The 19,688-nt window shown below is 48.9% G+C and overlaps 1 protein-coding gene across 1 annotated transcript; it reads right to left on the bottom strand.

Annotated features, from left to right (window-relative positions):
- Positions 1-448: 448 nt before the first annotated feature.
- Positions 449-16,006, bottom strand: LOC114100429 (vomeromodulin-like). The gene is made up of 14 exons (XM_071607435.1): positions 15,733-16,006; positions 12,881-13,364; positions 12,250-12,351; positions 11,308-11,463; positions 10,077-10,167; positions 9,684-9,741; positions 8,889-8,959; positions 7,436-7,586; positions 6,533-6,651; positions 6,168-6,235; positions 5,068-5,098; positions 3,438-3,498; positions 2,526-2,759; positions 449-498 (listed from the first exon to the last, which is right to left on the bottom strand). Exons 1-14 carry the CDS (start codon positions 16,004-16,006, stop codon positions 449-451), a joined length of 1,950 nt encoding a protein of 649 aa, XP_071463536.1.
- Positions 16,007-19,688: the final 3,682 nt, after the last annotated feature.

Genomic DNA, 19,688 nt, shown 5'->3' with positions numbered 1-19,688 from the left:
CCCAGCCCACTGCCTGGTTCTTGATGTTCCAGACTCTTACCTGCTCTGTTCATCCCACTTTGCATTTGGACTGTGCCCGTTGGTGTTTGCATGGAGCAGTTGAACTCTCGCCCCTGTGTATTGTGCCAGCTCTTAGTGTTGTGAGTGTTTCAGTCAGCTTTCCATCACTATAACAAACACCTGAGATAATCAATTTGTAAAGAGAAAAGGTTTATTTTGCCCTACAGTTTTAGAGATTCCAGTCTATGATTGGCTCTGTTGCTTCTGGGCCAGTAGCAAGGCAGCCCATCTTGGCGGGAAGCATGTGGGAGAGCAGAACTGCTCATCTGGTGGCCAGTTATCAAAAACAGAGACCAGGGTCCCACTATCCTCTTCAAGGGAATAATGGCCTAGGACATCCCCCAGACCCTCCCTGTCAAAGTTTCCTCCACCTCCCAGTAGTGCCAAGCTAGGGCCAGCCATCAACACACTGGCCTTTGGGGGACATTCCAGATCCAACTACAGGGAGAAAGGGGGCAAAAACTCAGGAAGAAAGTCTTACCCATTGTCATGGTTGCCCCCGTCCACTAGATAACTGGGTTTTCTTGCCCTATCATTCATATTAATTTTTCTTTGACTAGTCATAAACACAGAAATTCCTTGACTATAGGAAGTGACAACAAATGAGTCATTTTTTGCATGAAAACAGATGTTTATTAAAGAGCTGATTATAACAATGCTAAAAATCCTTGAATTTTTGCCTGTCTTGCATATGTTAAGGTAGTTGGTATAATTCCATAGGGTACTGGGCATTTTAAGGCTAACTCTACTGGATTCCTCAATCACAGGGACACCCTTGGCTTGATACTTCTAGGAAACTTTTACAGAATGTTTTTGCTTTATTCAGGAGCATGGCCTGTTTCGGGCTTGCCGGGTTCAGTTGGCTGCCTGAAGATCATTCTGTGAAGAGATTAAAAGACAACCAGTTATGCATGGGGCTGGGATGTAGCTCAGTGGTAGAACACTTGCCTAGCCTGCAGAGGTCCTGGGTCAGTCCCCAGTACTACAAACAGAACAAGACAGCCAGTTATGCAGAAACTTAGATGCGTAGGCTGACTGCAGGCACAGTCTCAGCTAGCTGGTGTGCTCCTGTCTCTGGCCCAGTGCTTGCTCCAGGAAAGGGGGTGAAACAAGTCTGACCCATGTGAGCCCCAGAAGGTGGAAAAGAAACAGAGGTTGAAGCTCCTGGTAAGTGAGAGCTTCCATGTAGACCCAAAACAGAGCCCATCCGGAAAGAGGGGAGTCAAGAGACTGGTTCCATGTCATTGTTTAGACTCTGAATCAAGCCACTTGTGAAGCTAGCACCCCTGGCTGTTTAAAACCTATAATTTTTTAAATTGTTGCATTTTGGGGCTGGGCTTTCTATCACCTGTAGCTGTGACCCTTGACTTAAGGCTGACTTGAGGAGGTAAGTGGTATTTCCAAGGCTGCTCAGCCATGGAGTGTAAGAGCTGGAGATTGAAAACTAACACCCAGGCAAGTGCTGATTCTACCATACTATACACTCTGAAGTTGATTTGGATACAGATACAGGGAAATTCAAAGGTTAAGTAAAACCAGGAAGGTACAACTTGTCAGATTCGTGCCAAAGTGAAAGATACAGATGTTCTACTGGTCAGATTTCATGCTCATTAAGCAGATCTATCAACAATGGAATTTATAGCTGGGTGGGTTGGTGCATGTCTGTAATCCCAGATACTTGGGAGACTGAAGCAGGAGGATTGTCAGTTTGAGGCCAGCCTGAGAAACACAGCAAGATCTCATCTCAAACAAAACAACAAAAACCTTTACCAAGCTGAATTTGTCACCAAAAGGGGAGGAACTTCTAAAGCTGATTTCTTTCTTTCTTTTTTTTTTTTTTTTTTTTGGTACCAGGGATTGACCAAGTGCTTAACTACTGAATTTATATATTATTTAGAGGTAGGACCTTGCTGAATTGCTTAGGGCCTCGCTAAGTTGCTGAGGCTAATTTTGAACTTGCAGTCCTCCTGCCTCAGCTTCCTGAGTTGCTGGGATTGCAAGGGTGCACCACTGCCCAGCAAGGTTAGGAGATTGTAAACCTCTTAACTCTCATGTACCATCTGCGGTTCCATCTTCAGGGTGTGATCTTTTACTTTGAAAGTATTGAATAAAAATCTCATTCTTTTCAGGAAGAAGATCTCCTTCATTTTTTTTTTTTTTTCTGAGTTCAGGGTTAGATAGGAAGAAGGGGAATTTGCGTCAGGACGGAGGGGATGACAGGCTCAGCAGGTGATAGGCTGAGTCATACATAGTGGGGACTTTTCCAAAGGAATCATTGTGATCTATTCAGATAAATGTGGGACCCCTTCTGGAACAGTAGAATGGATTATATCATCATTTATGGTTATAGCTTAGGAAGTGTAAGGTGACTGAAAGGACAACAAACAGCATTTCTACCAGGAGGGAGTGGGGACATTGGATGGAACTGATAGGGAAGCCAGGAACAGACTGATGCCAGGTCCCACTGGTTCCCTTTATTCCTGAGAAAACCCCCAGCCCAGAGTGGCCTCTGGTGCAAAAGGGAAGTGTTTGTGGAATGCTCGCCCAGCATGCGGAAGGCTTTGGGTTCGGTCCCCAGCACTGCAAAATGCAAGAAAGGAAAAAATTTGTATTTCTTACCGATTTAATCACGATAACCTTGGCATCAATTAAGGGCTGTGAGGTTACTCCTACTGGGACATTCCATTGTTTAGACCATTCTGAAATAAAGAAGCATCATCTTATGAGTTGCAAGAAACAAATATCTGCGTGGCTTTTTTTAGCCCACAGTATGTGGCTCGAGGAGAAATCACTGCCCTGCTAGATAAGCAGAACAACCCTAGTAAAGACCTAGGTCTCTCCCTGTCTGTTCGGTTTGGGATTGAGAGTGGGGTAGCAAGGAAGAGAGACTCCAGAACCACGTAGAGTCCAAATATTGATGCCCAGGGGTACACTGGCATGGCTGACCTCACTGTTAAGACACCATGAGAACTGGCCCATGCAGTTTTGGTGGTAAGTGCACTATTTTGAATTCCTTTAGAATTGACCAAAAATATGTGTAGATGCATGTCGCAGCATCAGTGTTGGTCATAAGGGCTATAATTGCAGCCTCCTGAATGTCTGCATGACCCAGTGACCTAGTCCATGTTTCTACTAAGTAGTAAGAGGGTATTGGTCCCAAGTATACTTTGTGGGCTACATTTCATTAAGTACTGGGGAGAAGGCATTTTGGTTTGGTTTTCATTTTTACTGTATAAAATGCTGTTTCCCCTGTTTTAAAAAAATGTGCTACCAAGGTGGTGATGGAATGGCCTTGTGCTCTGTGGGCACTACCCTGCAGGGGTGACCCACACCCAGGGATCTCTTCTGCAACACTGACTCTTCCAGGTTCCACATACCAATAGCAGCAGACAGGAGCTTCTTCAGAACCCCAGACAGCAGATCTTGCACCTCGTCACTCTGCAAGAGATGGAAAGAGCGTTGTCATCAGTGCCTTCTAGTGGTCCCCCAGTTGGGTGTTGCAGCCAGGGAAAGCAGGCTTACGGCTCTGTGTCTGTTACTGGATAAGGCTGGGTGGGGAGCTGGGTTTCAGTCCATCCCTCAGGCCTCTACATCTCTGAGAGTTTTTGAGGCCCTTTGGTAGGTTCACTGCCCTTGGTGTCTCCTATGTGCCAGACACTGCGGTAGGCACAGCGGTCAGCCCTGTCCCTTCAGGTCAAACACTGAGTTCCGCAGTGGGAGGACCCTATTGACAAGTGCTTGCTCCCTCCTTTGCAAGGAGGTCAGGCCCTCCCGGATTTGGTCCTCCCTTCTGGTGCTCTCCTCCCTCCCCGCCCGCCCCCTGGACCCCCCTGTAGCCCCGAAGTTCAGGCCACTTATATTTTGCACATGTGGTTCCCTCTCCCTGGTCCACCTCTCCCTAGTGTGTGCCACCACGTCCTGCTCCTTTATGACAGAGTTCAGGGACTGCCTGTGTGGTCATCTCATTCTCTGCCTCCCAGTTGAGCCCTGTCCACTCTGTCTTCTTCATGCTCAGTTGACAACTATTTGCATAAATGTCTGTGTTGCCTGCCAGGTGAACAGTCTTTCTGAATTGCTCCCCCTGGACACAGAGCCTGTCATATCCTGTAAATGCCTGGCAAAATTGAGATTAAGGGAACCATAAGCTTGTGATGATTCCAGAGTCGCCACTCTGCTGACCCCCCATTATCTCAGGGCTAACAAGGGGGACCCAGTTCCTCAACCCACAATCGTACTCTTTATCTCTAGTTGACCATTATGGGCCTCCATCTAACATGTGGCTAACTGTGGCCTACTTATTGTGTGCTTGTATGGACTCATTTGGCCTCCACACTGGAATGTCAGTTCCTGAGTTAGTTCTTTGTCATGGCTTCATGCTGTCTTTGGGGCCAAGCAAATAGCAGATGCTCTCTAAGCATTTCTTGAATTGAGAAATAAACATGCTCAGAATAAATGTCTGAAACAGGGGTGGTTGATGAGCCTTTGGTCAGTTCCATCTCTGTTGCCGGAGCCTGGCCCTGGCCCCAGCCCCTGCCTTACTCTGCTCTCCTCTCCTCCCCAGGCTCTTGGTGATCTGTGTGCTTGCCCAGGAACATGCTTACTCCACGGAACATGGGTGGGAGCACAGGGAACCGAGGCCATGGGAAACTGTGCTTATGAGATGCTCTAGTGAGCTGAGTCAGCTTAGCTTCTAGATCATCTTTCCATGCTTCTAGTGGGTCCCAGGCTTGTTGGCACATTGGAACACTCAGGACACTTCAGGAGCACAGACTCCAGGCCCTTCTCGGGTACTGACTGAATGTGGCACGGCACAGTGGGCTTGGGCAGCCATGTTCTAGGAACTCCCCAGAAAGCCCTGATTAGGAGCCTGTGTTCATGACACAATGTATCTGTTATCTAGTGTTCATGACTTCCTCCTTTCCCAGAGTCCCCGTGTCACTCAATGTCTGGAATTAAACTAATTCTCATATACCATAAATAAAAATATTTAAAACCACATCAACTCACAGCCTCAGGGGGGTTCACACTGTGGTCAGATCTGTGAGGAAACAAAATACAGAGAAATTAGGTTCATATAAAAATTACAACTCAGTGGCAGAGCACTTGCCTCACATGCATGAGGCACTGTGTTTAATCCTCAGCACCACATAAAAATAAATAAAGGCATTCTGTCTCTTTACAACTACAAAAAAATTTTTTTAAAAATTACAACTCAATTTCAGAATTTAAATATTGTCTTAGTTGTTTCTTCTTTTTCTTTTTTTCTATACTGGGGATTGAACCCAGGGAGCTCTATTATTGAGATACATCACAAATCTTTCTTATTTTTATTATTTTAAAAAATTTGAAGCCAGGCACAGTGATGCACACCTATAATTCCAACATCTCAGGAGACTGAGGAAGGAGGATTGTGAGTTCAAAGCCAGCCTCAGCAAAAGTGAGGTGCTAAGCAACTCAATGAGACCCTGTCTCTAAATAAAATATGAAATAGGGCTGGGGATATGGCTCAGTGGAGAACACTTGCTAGCATGTGTGAGGCACTGGGTTAGATTCTCAGCACCACATATAAATAAATAAAATGTCTATCAAGAACTAAAATTATATATATAAAATGAATGAAAAATAGGGCTAGGCATGTGGCTCAGTGGTCAAGTGCCCCTCCCAAATTAATGAATGAATAAATAAATAAAACAAAAAGTAAAAATTTTGAGACAGGGTCTTGTTGCTGAGACTGGCCTCAAACTTGTAATCCTCCTGCTTCAGCCTCCTAGGTTGCTGAAATTACAGAGGTGTGCCACCATACCTATCTCTCAGTTGCTTTTTGTTTGCAGTGCTGGGGATGGAACGAACCCTGGGCCTTGTGCGTGCTAGGAAAGTGGTCTACCATGGAGCCACATCCCTAGCCCTCTCAGTTGCTTCTTAATGAAAGTTTTAAATTAGAAACTACTAATTAGAAAGGGACAATTTAAGATGAGTAAGAGCATGAGTTTAAAACTCCATCTGACTTCCTTGCAATTGTCCAAGTATTTCCCAAGAGCCTGTGAATCATACTGGGTTTCATATTTTTTCTTAAATTTGCAGGAGGAGGATATAGTCATTGGTAGTACCTTACAAGTTTGATGTTGACTGTCATTTTGTCTTTTGAAATCTTGCACTCATGTGAGATGATGAGGGTCTGAAATAACACAAGACGAGTGTCAGAGTAGCACCCTGACCTGGCTACTCAAAAACATGTCACATTATGAGATGACCAGCAGTCCCAGGCCAGATGCAGAGTGGCACCTGCCCAACCTCCTCTCCCCAGGTTAGACTGGTGTCCCTGCTGTCCACTGGAGAGTCTGGCTGTCTGTCTCTTCATCCTAGAGTTACCAGGCACTCTGCACCTTGGGCTTAGGTAGCAGCTTAGCCCTGGAACATGACCGCTCCCAGTCCTTCCTCATGACCTGGTTCTGATCCGTTTCTTGGCACTCACCGTTTTCCCAGTGGCATAGCTCTCCTCGTCTTTCCTGATGTCAGTCCAGTAGGAGGCCTGGATGGTGCTGTCTGGCTGGAAGGTGTAGGTGATTTTGGTGATGCTCGCCTCCAGGTTGTCTGCCTGTGGTCAGGAATGCATGGGTTAGCGTGGGGAAGAGGACAGACGGCAGACGCTATCTCATGGCCATGCGTGCAGTGCTCACATCATTCATTCCAGCATTTATCAGTCCTCTAGTGTGTGTCACTGGCCACCTATCTGAGGCTGGAGCAGCTGAAGCAACCATGACTGACAAAGTCCCCTTCTAGATGGTTCCCTGCATCTCATTTGCTTCTTCGGAAGATGAAGGGCATATTACAAACTTTTGCCTTCCTCATTATGCCTTGTCAAACTTGAAGACTGTTTCTCTCTATGCCCTTGTGGCACGACAGTTCTCAGATAATCATTTGGGGACATGTGTATTGCTTCAAATCCAGCCTCGCACATGGAGAACCGTCACTGACTCTTGATGTTGTTGCTTCCTTTTGCCACTTTAAGGGCTAAGAGCAAAGGAATGCCTCATGGGTACATAAACTACCATCGCGCCTTCTGTGGCTTGGTAACGTCATTCTCTCCCTTAGGTCTTGTGAAATGGGAATAAGAATACCTCCACCTGGCTGTGTACCTGGTACACACATGGCACATGGAGATTGATTGTTCTCCTGCTGTCTGCTTTCTATTGATGTAAATAGGGACCTGCTTATTTGATCACTAAGGGACAGTGGAATCCCAGGGCATCAGTTGTGCTTATCCCTGGAGGAATATTCTGAACCCATTTGCATCCCCACCTTCTCACTCTCAGAGTTGACAGACTCCACCTACACACAGAATGGAACTGTGACGGGGACCATATGTGGATAACGCTTACCTTGACAGAGCTTATCTTGGCTGCGTAAGTAATGATTGTCTTGAGCAACGTGTGAGACAGAGTCATGGAAATGTTGGCATTTTTAGGATCAGGAGGGAGGATACTTCCAGTGACAGGGACTGTATTTTTGCCAAAGATGGCTTCGGCCTAGAGAGAGAAACAGAAAAATATCCATCAGGCAGAGACTGACGCGGATGTTAAGGCCTTTGCAGGCTGGCTGTGAAGTGAAGGAGGAGGTGGCCCGGCCAGTGTTGTGGGAGTGTGGGTTTGTGGTGACTGCAGAGGGGGAGCCCAGGGGAAGGAAGCCCTGAGGCAGTGTGGCCTGGCACAGCCCCATCTCTGATTTTTCCAAGAGAAGCCACAGATCCTTAATTTCCAGGGCCATTCCCCCATTTACACGTGGCGTCCAGTAAGGAGTGTCTGTTCAGTGGTCAACATGTCCTCCCAGCCCAGAAGATCCTGATCTTTCCTGCCTTTCAAAGCCCATCTTGTCAAGAAATCATTTCACGGATGTTCTGGCCTACATGTTAACTAACTCCTTTTTTGATATCCATTTTCCTCTCTGCTTATAAAATGTAAACTCCACATGGCAGGAAAGGTGGAAAACTTAGAGAAGTGGGAAGGAAGATTTCTTCAAATGTCACTGGTATTTCCATGCATACCCCATTGGATTTTTAATATACTTTGAAAAAAATTAATACGTGTAGCATTTCCGGACACAAACTTTAAATATTTGGATTGCTCTCATCCTTGGCTTAGCTATTTCAGGTTGTTTTTTCTAATCTCATCATGAACATCTTTTTCTCTGTGCTTTGCTATAGCTATACCTGGGTGATGAATTTCTGGAAGAGAAGCTGAGGTACAAATGTTCAGCACATGTCACACCCAGGCTTTGCCCTCCCTGGTGCTGGGAAGAGACAGCACTTTTTGTTTTGTTCAGTGTCTAGATCTGTGCTGAGCAGATCATAAAGGTCAAGGTATGGTTGTCTTTGTTGGAATATCTCTGAGGGCATCGTCCAATGGACTTGAATGGAAGAAAACACAAAGCTGAGCCCCGGGGTGGGTGCCCTGGAGTTGTGGTAGAATTCTAAGACTGAGCCCAGGATAAAGGTGTGAGGATCAGACAAGAGATGACAGTGCCTTTGCCCTGTCCTTCTGATGTGTTTTTTTGGTTGGGGGGTGCTGGGGATTGAACTCAGGGGCACTTGACCACTGAGCCACATCCCCAGTCCTATTTTGTATTTCATTTAGAGACAGGGTCTCACTGAGTTGCTTAGTTCCTCACTATTGCTGAGGCTGGCTTTGAACTCATGATCCTCCTGCCTCAGCCTCCCGAGCCTCTGGGATTACAGGCCTGCACCACTGCCTGGCTGTCCTCCTAGTGTGTTTTTTAGCTCAGCTGCACCTCCAGCCTCCACCCACGGCTTTATAAGCGCACGGAACACTTACGCAGTAGAAGATGGAAAGGCCTTGTGGGGAAATCCTGGAGCTTTTAAGTTGGAACTTGAACAAACCAGTGGCTGCAGGGGAGAGAGGAGACAGCGGTGGAACTACAGCCTTCCCCAGCAGCTGTTGTGCCCTAAGCTCTCTGTTCAGTGCTGTCCTCCCCGTGGGGGACCAGTGTGGACACCTGCTCTCTGGGTCTCAAGCAGGAAGCTGGTACCCTCCACTGGCTTCTCCGCAGGTGTCTGGGATGCCATGGGAGGACGCTTCCCCGAACTCCTCTTCCCTGATGGGCCCAAACCTCCCCGAGAGGAGACACTTCCTGGCCATGAGTTCTGTGTTTTGTCTATTCTGGGACTTAGCAAATGTCACTGATTTCCTACTTCCATTGTCATTTCAGGTGTCCTATGATTCCTTTCTTTCAACATGTGTTGGGGACTTTGGGGATTTTCCTGATTCTCGGCTCCTGGCGTGGGGGCAAGGACCACGCCGTGACCAGATGGTGCATGTGTGGACTTTGTAAACCATCTGGGGCCAGGAGCTTCAGAGAGTCTCTGAGGGACCCTTTGTCCTATTCCCTTCCTGGGGAATAAGTCTCAGGGGCCTGGAGGAAGGTTAGCTGGGACAGGCCCTCTCCAGGGCCCTGGGGAGAGGAGGAGGGGCGTTGGCAGGTGCTGGCTGTGGTTGCGATTCAGAGCCTCCAGCCCTCTGGTTGGTCACCCCGGGGAATCCCTTAAGAAACCTCGGCCATCTCTCTCCACTGACAGTGGCTTCCCCAAGGAGGTGAGCATTTGTACTCACAGTTCTTGCAGTCGTTGAAATCATTGAGAACAATGTCACAGGAGTCCGTTTCTTGTACCTGTGAAGTCATCCCCAGGACTTTCCCAACCGAGCGCCACCTTAGCCGTCTCCCTCAGCCCACCTCCATTTCTTCCCTGTCCTCCTTCCCTTTCCCGCTCCTATTTTCTTGGCCTCCTTGGCAGAAGTAATCCCTCCCTCCCTCAGGGGTCATCTTCTTGCTGGTGAGCCATTTTAGCCAGAGGTCCTGCTTGTCCCATAGTGAGGGTCTCTGGAGGGCCTGGGCCTCCTTCCTAAGTCTTTCTCAGCGTCAGGCCCTCTGAGGCAAGGCTTCTCCCCATGTAACCCTAACGGTGCAGGCCTTTGAGGGGGTGCCCCCTCCTCCCCAGCACTTACCTTTTCATTCAGCTCCACTGTCAACAGTTGAAGGATGAGGTCCTCCAAGGGCAAAGGTATAAGGACAGGCACAGGCAGAGTGTCTGTGATCCTGGAAAAGATGTCCATGGAGAACCGAGTGATTCTCGTGTTTCTGGATTTGCACAAACGTTGGACAAGCCCATCCACTGATGAAAGAGCCACAACGATGTCCTGCTGCTTACTCTGCACACCTGAGCCCTTCCCCTTCAAAATGACCCCAGCCCAGGGCACCTGGCCCACCAATCATCGGGAGGAGCTGACTCTGCAGACCCGTGCATGCTGGTGGGCAGCCTCATTTGTGATCTTGTTCATTTGAGTTGGGTGTAAACATTAACAGCTGATAAGGGACTGGTTAAAGAAATCATAGTGCGATGGTACACACTTGTAATCCCAGTAGCTCGGGAGGCTGAGGCAGGAGGATCAGCCTCAACAATGGTGAAGTGCTAATCAACTCACCTGTCTCTGAATAAAATATAAAATAGGGCTGGGGATGGGGCTCAGTGGTCAAGTGCCCCTGAGTTCAATCCCGGCATCCCTCACTACCAAAAAAAAAAAAAAAAAGAAAAAGAAAAAGAAAAAAGAAATCAGTACGTCTTCCTGAGGTAATTCTAGGGAGTCAAAGAATGAAGAAGCTGGTATTTTTTGTTGTTTTTTGCTGATGAAATACATTCCCAGCTATTTTTAAAAATGTGAATCAAAGTGCAGAAAGGTTTGTAAGATAGCTGCCCTTTTCTTTTCTTTTTTGTTTTTGTGGTACTGGTGCCTGAAGCCAGGGCCTTGTGCATGTTGGGTAAGAGCTCCACCACTGAGCTATGTGCTTAGTCCGGCATCTACTCCTTTCTGCATGTGAACACACAGATGGAAAATTGCATGCATGTTCAAAACGCATCTGTGAAAGCAAACAGAGGAGCCTGGATCCATTGGTTGCTTCCAGGAAGAGGCCTAGCAGGGAGGGAGGCTTCACTCTATGGCCTTTTGTATTTTTTCGATTTTGACTGAGATGAACGTAATGACTATGGAAAAACTAGAATGAATTATGAAAGTAGTTAGCAGCCAGAGTGCAGGGTGGGCGGAGAGACCTCTCTCTGGGCCTTTGTTTACTGATCATTCAAACCATTTATTTGGACCAGCTCATCTCTGGGGGTGGTACCAGTGGGGACATGTTTGGCACATAGGCCTCTCAGAAAATGAGAAAAATTGTCTTACGTACGTCTTTACTATCTGAAGGGTCACTTTGTTGACATTGATTTGTGTTTCTTGGACCTCGAGGTTGACACATTGGGTGTTGTTGGCAGAAATAGCAATTGTCAGAGTCGTTTCCAATTTCACTTGAAATCCCACTAGTCTGATTACAGGTCCACCTATGCTGTGGGGAGCAAGACACAGGGGACTTTGAGCGAGGTTTGAAATTGCTTTTGCCAGTCTGAACTGATTTCTGGTTGGGAGACACAACTGCTTCTCTGGTAAGGTTACAGGGAGGCTGCTGTGAAGTCCTGTAGGTGTTGGGACAGTGAGAGATGCCTAGCTCTATGCCCTAGTCCGTGGTTCATTCTTTCCCCAGTGGGGTTGCCCTGTCCCTGCTGTCTTCTGGGTGCCCAGAGACTACCCTGTAACATGCTCCTCCATCACATTTGTTGCTCATTGAAGATGGGGACTGTCTTTAGTCCTTTCTTTGTGTCCATTGTGGCATCTTAACTGTGTATCAGGTGGATGAATGAATGAATGCATGCAGGGATGTGAAATCTGTAAGTCATCTCTGTTTCCCCAACTGATTAGAACAGTGTTGGAGCAGAGCGGGCTGATCCTAACGGAGCCTCGAGTATTTGGAAGGTATGTTTCATATGAGACCAATGGAGATGTCACAATGAGGTCTGTTCTCTGTGGCTTCTAGCTTCACTGCCCGGGTATGAACTGGGGCAGATTTCCCATGAATGTCTTTGCTTACACCAGTGAAGGCTGAAACTCCCCGGGGGCCCATCTCCAGCCTCGCGCCTCTGGGCTGGGGGTGAAGGGGAGCTGTATGTGGTGGCCTGCTTGCACCTTCCTCCCCCACTTTGTGGCACTCTGTATCCTCCGAGTCTGGGCTTTGGACCCTGGAACTTAAAGCTCTGGTCTTGAGTGACCCAGTTGGCTTTTGTGAAAACAGTCTCACCCTTTTCCACCTATGGTGGCAGTAATGGCAGCACGGACGTGGATCTCATTGCCTGCCACAGACGACTCCATGCTATCCACAGTCACTTCTTGGACCTCTAATCTGCAAAGTGACAGCATCAAGTATCAGTTCTTCAGGAGAACTACCAACCAGCTCACACCCCACAAGTCACTGTTCCTTCTCTTGGCCCCTCAGCCCCCACACTTGCTCATGTGTTTGAACTCAAGAAATCTGGCCGGTGCAGGGGTGCACACCTGTCATCCCAGCGGCTCAGGAGCCTGAGAAGGAGGATCACAAGTTCAAAGGCAGCCTCAGAACTTAGCGAGGCCCTAAGCAACACAGTGAGACCCTGTCTCTAAATAAAATATAAAAAATGTCTGGGGATGTGGCTCAGTGGTTAGGTGTCCTGGTCCAGTCCCTAGTACCAAGACAAACAAACAACAAACAAACAAAATCAAGAAATCTGTATTACAGTTTCCCCTAGAAGGGCATAATTTCAGCTGGAGCTAGTATAGTGCTTTGTGAAAAGGTAACTGTGGCTTTCATTTGGGATCGTTGGAAGTTGAACTTGAACATCCCAAATAAGCAGCTTTTGAGATGCCAGAAGCCTAGAGGTCAAGGAAGCACTTACCCCAACAAGAGCTCTTCCAGGTTAATGTTTCCCAGCAGGCCTGAGACTGCATCTTTGACGTCTGGCGGCAGGGCACCCTTCACCAAGTCCTGCGTGGATTCCTTGAGGCCGTTAGCTTTTTCCGTCACGTCGCTCAGGGGGTCCTGGAGGCCAGACACACCAGTGCTGTCGAGGAGTCCTTTTACGGGGTTCTTGTCTGGACCGCCAGGGACTATGCCACCCAGAATATCCTGATTCAGTGGTAGCAGGTTGCTGACGGCACCGGTGGCTTGGGAGAGTGAATCCAGGGGTTTGCCGCTGCCTCCTTTGCCTAGGATCCCTCCAAGGCCACCACCTCCTATATCTAGCACTGAAGTGACATCTAACAGTGAGAGCAGGTTGGAATCGCCCAGCACGGACAGCGCTGACCCGATAATGCCAGCTATGTTCACGTCCTCACACTTCAGCAGCTTCTCGATCTGCGGGGGCAGGGTGGCATTCAAATCTGAAAGACATCAAGAGACACGGTCCTGCTGCGGGTGCCTGATCAGTGCCCTGCTGCCCAGGGCTCAGTGTTGGCTCTGACCCTTACAGGCTGAGTAGCCTGGGGCAGGGTCTTTTCTATTCTGGGTCCCGGTCTCTGCACCTGGCCAGGGACCCATGACAGGAACTGCCACCTGGTGGGGGCAACGGGTGACTGAGGTGATGGTGAAGTGGTTGCGGCTGGGGCGGTAGGCATGGAGTTAGCAGATCTGAGCTCTTCAAGTCCCTCTCCCTTCTCCTTTTCTCCTTGTGGGTCATTGGGAGGTGCTGTCCCCTGGAGGAGGTGCTGTCCCCTGGAAGGGCTGCCTCTGGTAGAGAGCCCCCTGTGAGCTGGCCTTGCGACAATGTTTTCTGCATACTGGGGCAGGTGCTAGCCACGGGTTTCCCTCCCTCAGGATTGTCTGGGCAGGGGGAGCTAGAAGCCTGATGCCTATGGGAAGGGACTGAGGCCATCCCTGGGCCTTGGAGAGCTGCTCTGTCACCAGGGTCCTATCCCATTGTGGGGCTCTTGGTGGTCTTAGTAGGAACTGAAGGAAAAAGCTATAAATCTGGATGGCAGTCCCCCCTGCTGGCCTCAGGGCTGAAGTTAATTGGTTAACTTCAAGTGAATGTCCAAGGATGACATTTCTGACCCAGCAGAGCAGCTGTGGGAGGAAGTCCCCTAGGAGCCACCCCCGTGGGACTAGTGGCTGTGACCTCTGGAGCCTTGCTGCTTCCTTTGCCCAGAGCTCTCATTCTGAGATCGTGCCTGTGTGGGGTGACAAGAACACATCTCGACCCCTGACTTATGCCCTAGGGGGTCTCTGGCGCATGCACACCAGGACACCTTCATTAGAATGCATGTTGGGTTTGGAGTCACAGAAAGGTAGGAAAAAACCAAAATAGAATATATGCATAAATTATGGCTGGTTCATCAGTAGGACAGAGCATGAAGACAAGCAGGCGAGACTTTCTCATCGCATACATCACCCCCATATGTGGTCAGGGACACAGCAAGCAGGTTGCCTATTCTGGAAACCATAACACGTAGTGCAAGCTCTTTTGTCGGTAAGGAATATCCACATGTCATAAGATTTAAAAAAAATGCTAGGGAAAAATAATCAGGTTAGAGGCCTTCTCTGGGTCGGGTAGAGGGACAGGGAGGAAGGATGAGGTGGCATGTGCATGGCCGAGGGCCTCCAGTCCCAAGGCTGGCTTTATTCCTTAATCTAGATGGTAGCACATGGATATTTGCCCTATTTATTCTTTTTTTATATTTATTTTTTTAGTTGTAGTTAGATACAATATGTTTATTTTACCTATTGTTATGTGGTGCTGAGGATCGAGCCCAGGGCTTCGCATGTGCTAGGCGAGCGCTCTACCGCTGAGCCACGACCCCTGCCCCCTGCCCTGTTTATTCTTTAGCATTTATTTTTTTAATCTGAAAAGGAAATGGACGACATTACCACCAAATTATTGCTTAAAAGGAACCCATCTGTTTTTCTTACGACTGTCTGACCTTGTCTTACTTTGAAATATTTGTAACAGGGAAGGGTGCCGGGCAGAGGTGAGCACCTCAAGGTTGTTTTGCTCCTCAAGGCAAAGCAGTGGAGCCGTTGGCCTGCCTAGTGTGGCCCCTGGTCAGGTTCTGTGTCCCCTCTGTCACCCTGTCACGCTGTCTTAGAAGGCCATGGCTGCCCTGCTGAGCTATGAGGGGTTTTCTGCCTTGTCTTCACTTGCCAGTGAGTCCTGCCCCCTTACAGCTTCCCACGTGGAAGCCACTTCTTGGTGAAGCCTTAGCTCCGAGTTCCTGTGCTCTCAGCCTGTGTGGGAAGCTGGAGTGGCAGAGGTACTTACCTCATGGAAGACGTGCTGCCAGACTCAGGGAGGGAGTGAAGTGGGAGTTTGGAGAGGGCAAGTCGGGGCTCAAGGGGTTTGGAGGTGGAACCTGGGTTTCCCATTTTCTAGCTCCTGGTCAAGCAGGCTGAGGGGGTCTGGTGGGCACTGGGGCCAGCAGTGAGATCTGGCCCCGTCTCTAGGCAATGACTCACGTCAAAGGTAACAAGGCAGCATGTGGGACCCAGGATTCCCTTGTCCTGGGCATCCTGGCCCCGTCCACCCCCGTGTGTCCAGTTAGCCTTCTCCTCATCGTGGAGCCCGTTGCATAGCCAGGCTCTGCCTCCGAGTGTCTGGGGGCAGGGCTCGGCCATGCCGGCTCTCTATGAGCTCCCGGGGCCCAGGGCTCCTCGCTTGTTCAGAAGGTGGAACCAGGCCTCCTGGCTTGGAGAGCTATGACTGCCTGTGCCTGGGTGGACAGGACCAGAGGTGCAGGGGGAACAGTTCCTACTCACAGTCATCAAGTTTGCTGCTGGACACGAAGTACTTGACCGCGGATTTGCACTTGCCCTTGGCGTTTCCCACTCGGGACTTTCTGGGAGGAGAGTTCCTCTGGACCCTGGGACTTCTGAAGGCCTGCGGCTGTGACACACTGACAGGGACAGATTTCAAACTGGAAGTGGAGTCTTGTCCCACAGGAAGTCTTTCCAATACTGTGTTTACTTGTGGCACATCAAGGGCTCCTGCTTTGATGGCTAACACGACGGCCAAGGCCCAGAGAGTCCACATTTTGGTGGGTGACACCTGTAAAGGAGGACTTCATCAGACACTACATTCCCAGTGGGCCACAGGCCTGTCACAGATGTTTGTGTAAAATGGCTTTCTGACTCTTAAGAGGTTGTCACTCAAGAGGCAGGTGTTCTGCTGGGCACAGTGGCGCATGCCTATAATCCCGGTGGCTTGGGAGGCTGAGGCAGGAGGATCTTGAGTTGAAAGCCAGCCTCAGCATGTGAGGCCCTCAGCAACTCAGTGAGACCCTGTCTCTAAATAAAATACAAAAAAAAAAAAAAAAAAAAAAAATAGGGCTGGGGATGTGGCTCAGTGGTCGAGTGCCCCTGAGTTCAATCCTGGGACCAAAAAAAAAAAAAAAAAAAAAGAGGCAGGGCGCACATTCTAGTCTGCACACTGTATTCTTGGGAAAATGTTCCAACACAGTGGGCACTGTCTTGAGGAAGCAGCCCTTTTCTACCTCTAATTGGGCTTTTCATAAATGTTCTCTAAGGACTGGTTGCAGCATTGGAGAAAGTCCACCTCTGCCCAGTCACACATTCTCCTGCCGTCTTCCTCAGTCAAACATCCTTGGCTCTATCTTAATCGGTAACTGGGGAACTGGAGAGTTTTGAATCATGCAGTTACGATCTCAGGCCTACCCCTTTCCACTGGAATGTGTCCATTGATATCTGTTCAGTGAGCCAATGAGCAGATGCTGTCCAGTGTGCTCAGCACCTTCTCCACAGCTATGTCAGTCATTCTATTCGCTCATCCAGGCTGCAGGTCCCCCATGTCTGCCTGAAGATCTTAGTAGGGAAGCGGAGAGCTGGGTGCAGCCCACTAAGACCCTGCTGTTTGGGTCTTAGCTGTTCTAGGTGACTTCTGGGGATCACCTCCCACCCTTCACGCTCAGGTTCCTCTCTCACTTAATTTCCCCAGTGTTTTACCCTCTAATGTTTAGGGTCACGTGGAAGCTTATGTCTCTAACAGCATTTTCCTGAGAACGTAGACTCTGGAGTTCCTATTTGCCTTTCACAGCCCATCAAGTTTTGTAAAATCAGGGTTGTGGGTCTTTGTTCTTGAAATATGAAAGTTGTCAGAATCAACCTGGAGTTGCTTTTGTCAAGCCCTAACCCCCAAGATAAGTAAATGAAGCTGAGGGATTATGAAGGAGGGGATCCCGCGTGTGTGTACCCGATAAAAACCACTATTACCAGAAGACTTGACCAGAACCTTGCATAAAAGTAACTTGCAGGAATATCTGCCCAGCAAATGTCAGTTCAACCTTGGACTGGCATCACCCCTGTTATTAGTCGATTATTATTATTATTATTTTGGTACTGGGGATTGAACTCAGGGGCACTTCACCACTGAGCCACATCCCCAGCCCTATTCTGTATTTTGTTCAGAGACAAGGTCTCACTGAGTTGCTTAGCACCTCACTAAGTTGCTGAGGCAGGTTTTGAACTTTGCAATCCTCCTGCCTCAGCCTCCTGAGCTGCTGGGATGACAGGCGTGTGCTACCACTCCTGGATAATCCATTATTTTTTTTCAAAATATTTCATGTAATCCTCATCTTACCTTAAAAAACTTCCCCTTGCCCCAGCCTGCTTGAATACACTCCCAGTTCACTGTGGTGTAGTTATTTCCATTGTTGTTATTCTATTCCCCGCCCTCCCCAAAATTAATTCATCTATAGAGACTTATGATTTTTATTAGGTTGAGCTTGCAACCAATAGGCTGAGCCTCCTTGAAGACAGGGTGCCCAGCCCCAGGGAGATGAAGCAGGTAGTCAAAATCAATCTCTCGTTCAGACTCTTGCTTTGACAGCTGAGATTGCCCCAAACAGCACGACAGCATGTTACAGGAGAAAATTACAGATCTTCAAGTGGAAGGAGTCTAGTAGTTGACGAGCAAAAAAAGCAAGCCTTCTGCCATTTGCCAACATGGTGAAAAGAGCGGTTATGGCATAATCTGAAACCAGCTACAATTCTTCATCTTGAATCAATGAACTTTTCGAAAACAAAACCAATCACAAAACTTGGTATATTTTCCCAGCTTTCTCACTTGACTCATCTGGGAGACTGGAATGAATCTCACACAACAGCTAAGCATTCTTTAAGGGGAAAAAAAATCCTGTGCCAGAGTCACTGTGTTCACAGCAATGTTATTAGACTGTGACCCAGTGGAATACTTCAAGAATCCCAGGAATAGCTGGGTGCCGTGGCACACACCTGTAATTCCAGCGACTTGGGAGGCTGGGGCAGGAGGATCACGAGTTCAAAGCCAGCCTCAGCAAAAGCAAGACCCTAAGCAACTCAGTGAGACTCTGTCTCTAAATAAAATACAGAATAGGGCTGGGGATGTGGCTCAGTGGTCAAGTGCCCCTGAGTTCAATCCTTGGTACCAAAAAAAAAAAATCGCAGGAATACCCCCCCCCCCATTCTCTTAAAAGCACCTCCATAGCAGGTGCTCAGTCCCCTCCCCTTGCTGGGTGGACTGCGCTTCATTTCAGCGTGGAGGCCGCTGCTAGATCTGAACCTTAAACCCTAGATACGGGTCCTTAGATAGCTGCCCTCTGCTTGCTGCTATTGCAGAGTTGCGACCTTCTCCTCTCTGCGTTTGATGCGCAAGTCCTTACCTGGCCCGGTGTTGGTGGGTCTCAGTTTTCAGCAGCTGCCTCTCCTGCTCTTGCCCCTGAACTATCGATAGCGAAGCTGCATCCTATTTTTATAGACTGGTGTCTCTTGAAAAAGTTATCAGAGAAGATGGGACATGATTCAAGCATGCTGATAAGGGTGGCGTGACCCCGGCTGTCTTCCAAGATCAGCACCTGCTCATTGCTAGGCCATTGTTCTGAGACTTCCTGGAAGGTGTTTGGAGTGGCTGGAGCTTCTCGGGAAGGGGCAGTCAGCCACGGGTCTGTCCCCTTCTTATTTACACCTTCCTAGGTCTGCTTGGAGCTGTGAGGACATTGGGCGAGGCAGAGCAGAAGGGCCTGCAGAGGGGGCAGGTACCCGTCCTGTGGGGCCCATTATGGTGCCCTCGCGGTGCCCTGGGCGGAGGCAGCCCTCAGCACTGAGTGAACAAGCCCAGGGCAGGAATCTGTGATGGAGGTCTGAGGTCCTTTGCACAGGGTGCCCAGGGACGGTCTCCTGTCAAGGACAGTGACCTCAGGCTTGAGTGAGTGAACGACCTAGCTAAGGACAAGCAGCAGGTGCAAGGGGACCAGAAGGTACACACAGCCTGAAATGGCAGGGCAAGAACGAGGCCTAGAGGGCGTTCAGCAGGGCAGCGAGGGGACAGTAGCCTGCTGTGGTCTCATTTATATTCAAGAAATTCTGGTCTCTAGGCCAGACTGTCTCTCACTGTGATTTAATTCCTGGAGCCTATTTTCTGGGCCTCGGGCTTTCCCTTCATCCCCAGAGAAAGGCCACGAGGCTCCCACCGTTCGAAGTTTTGTGGTTTTTTCCTGAACCCACTGTCGTGCTCTGTAGGACAATCAGAGTTTCCAAAACAGGACTCTGGGCAAGGGGCTCATTTTCACTAAGGAGGGTCAGTGCCTCGATGCACGCTGGGCATGGACTGGGTTGTGGCCTTCAAGAGGCTCGGCATGTCGGTCGCAGGGCCCTCTCCTGTCCTCTCCAGTTCTCATAGCACAAACCTCCACTACAGTCGCATTTGCCAAAGGTCCCATTTG

This window comes from Marmota flaviventris, chromosome 2, assembly GCF_047511675.1.
Source record: "Marmota flaviventris isolate mMarFla1 chromosome 2, mMarFla1.hap1, whole genome shotgun sequence".
Classification (NCBI taxonomy): Eukaryota; Metazoa; Chordata; class Mammalia; order Rodentia; family Sciuridae; genus Marmota; species Marmota flaviventris.
Note: the sequence above shows the minus strand (reverse complement) of the source record. Positions and strands in the feature narration are given on the sequence as shown.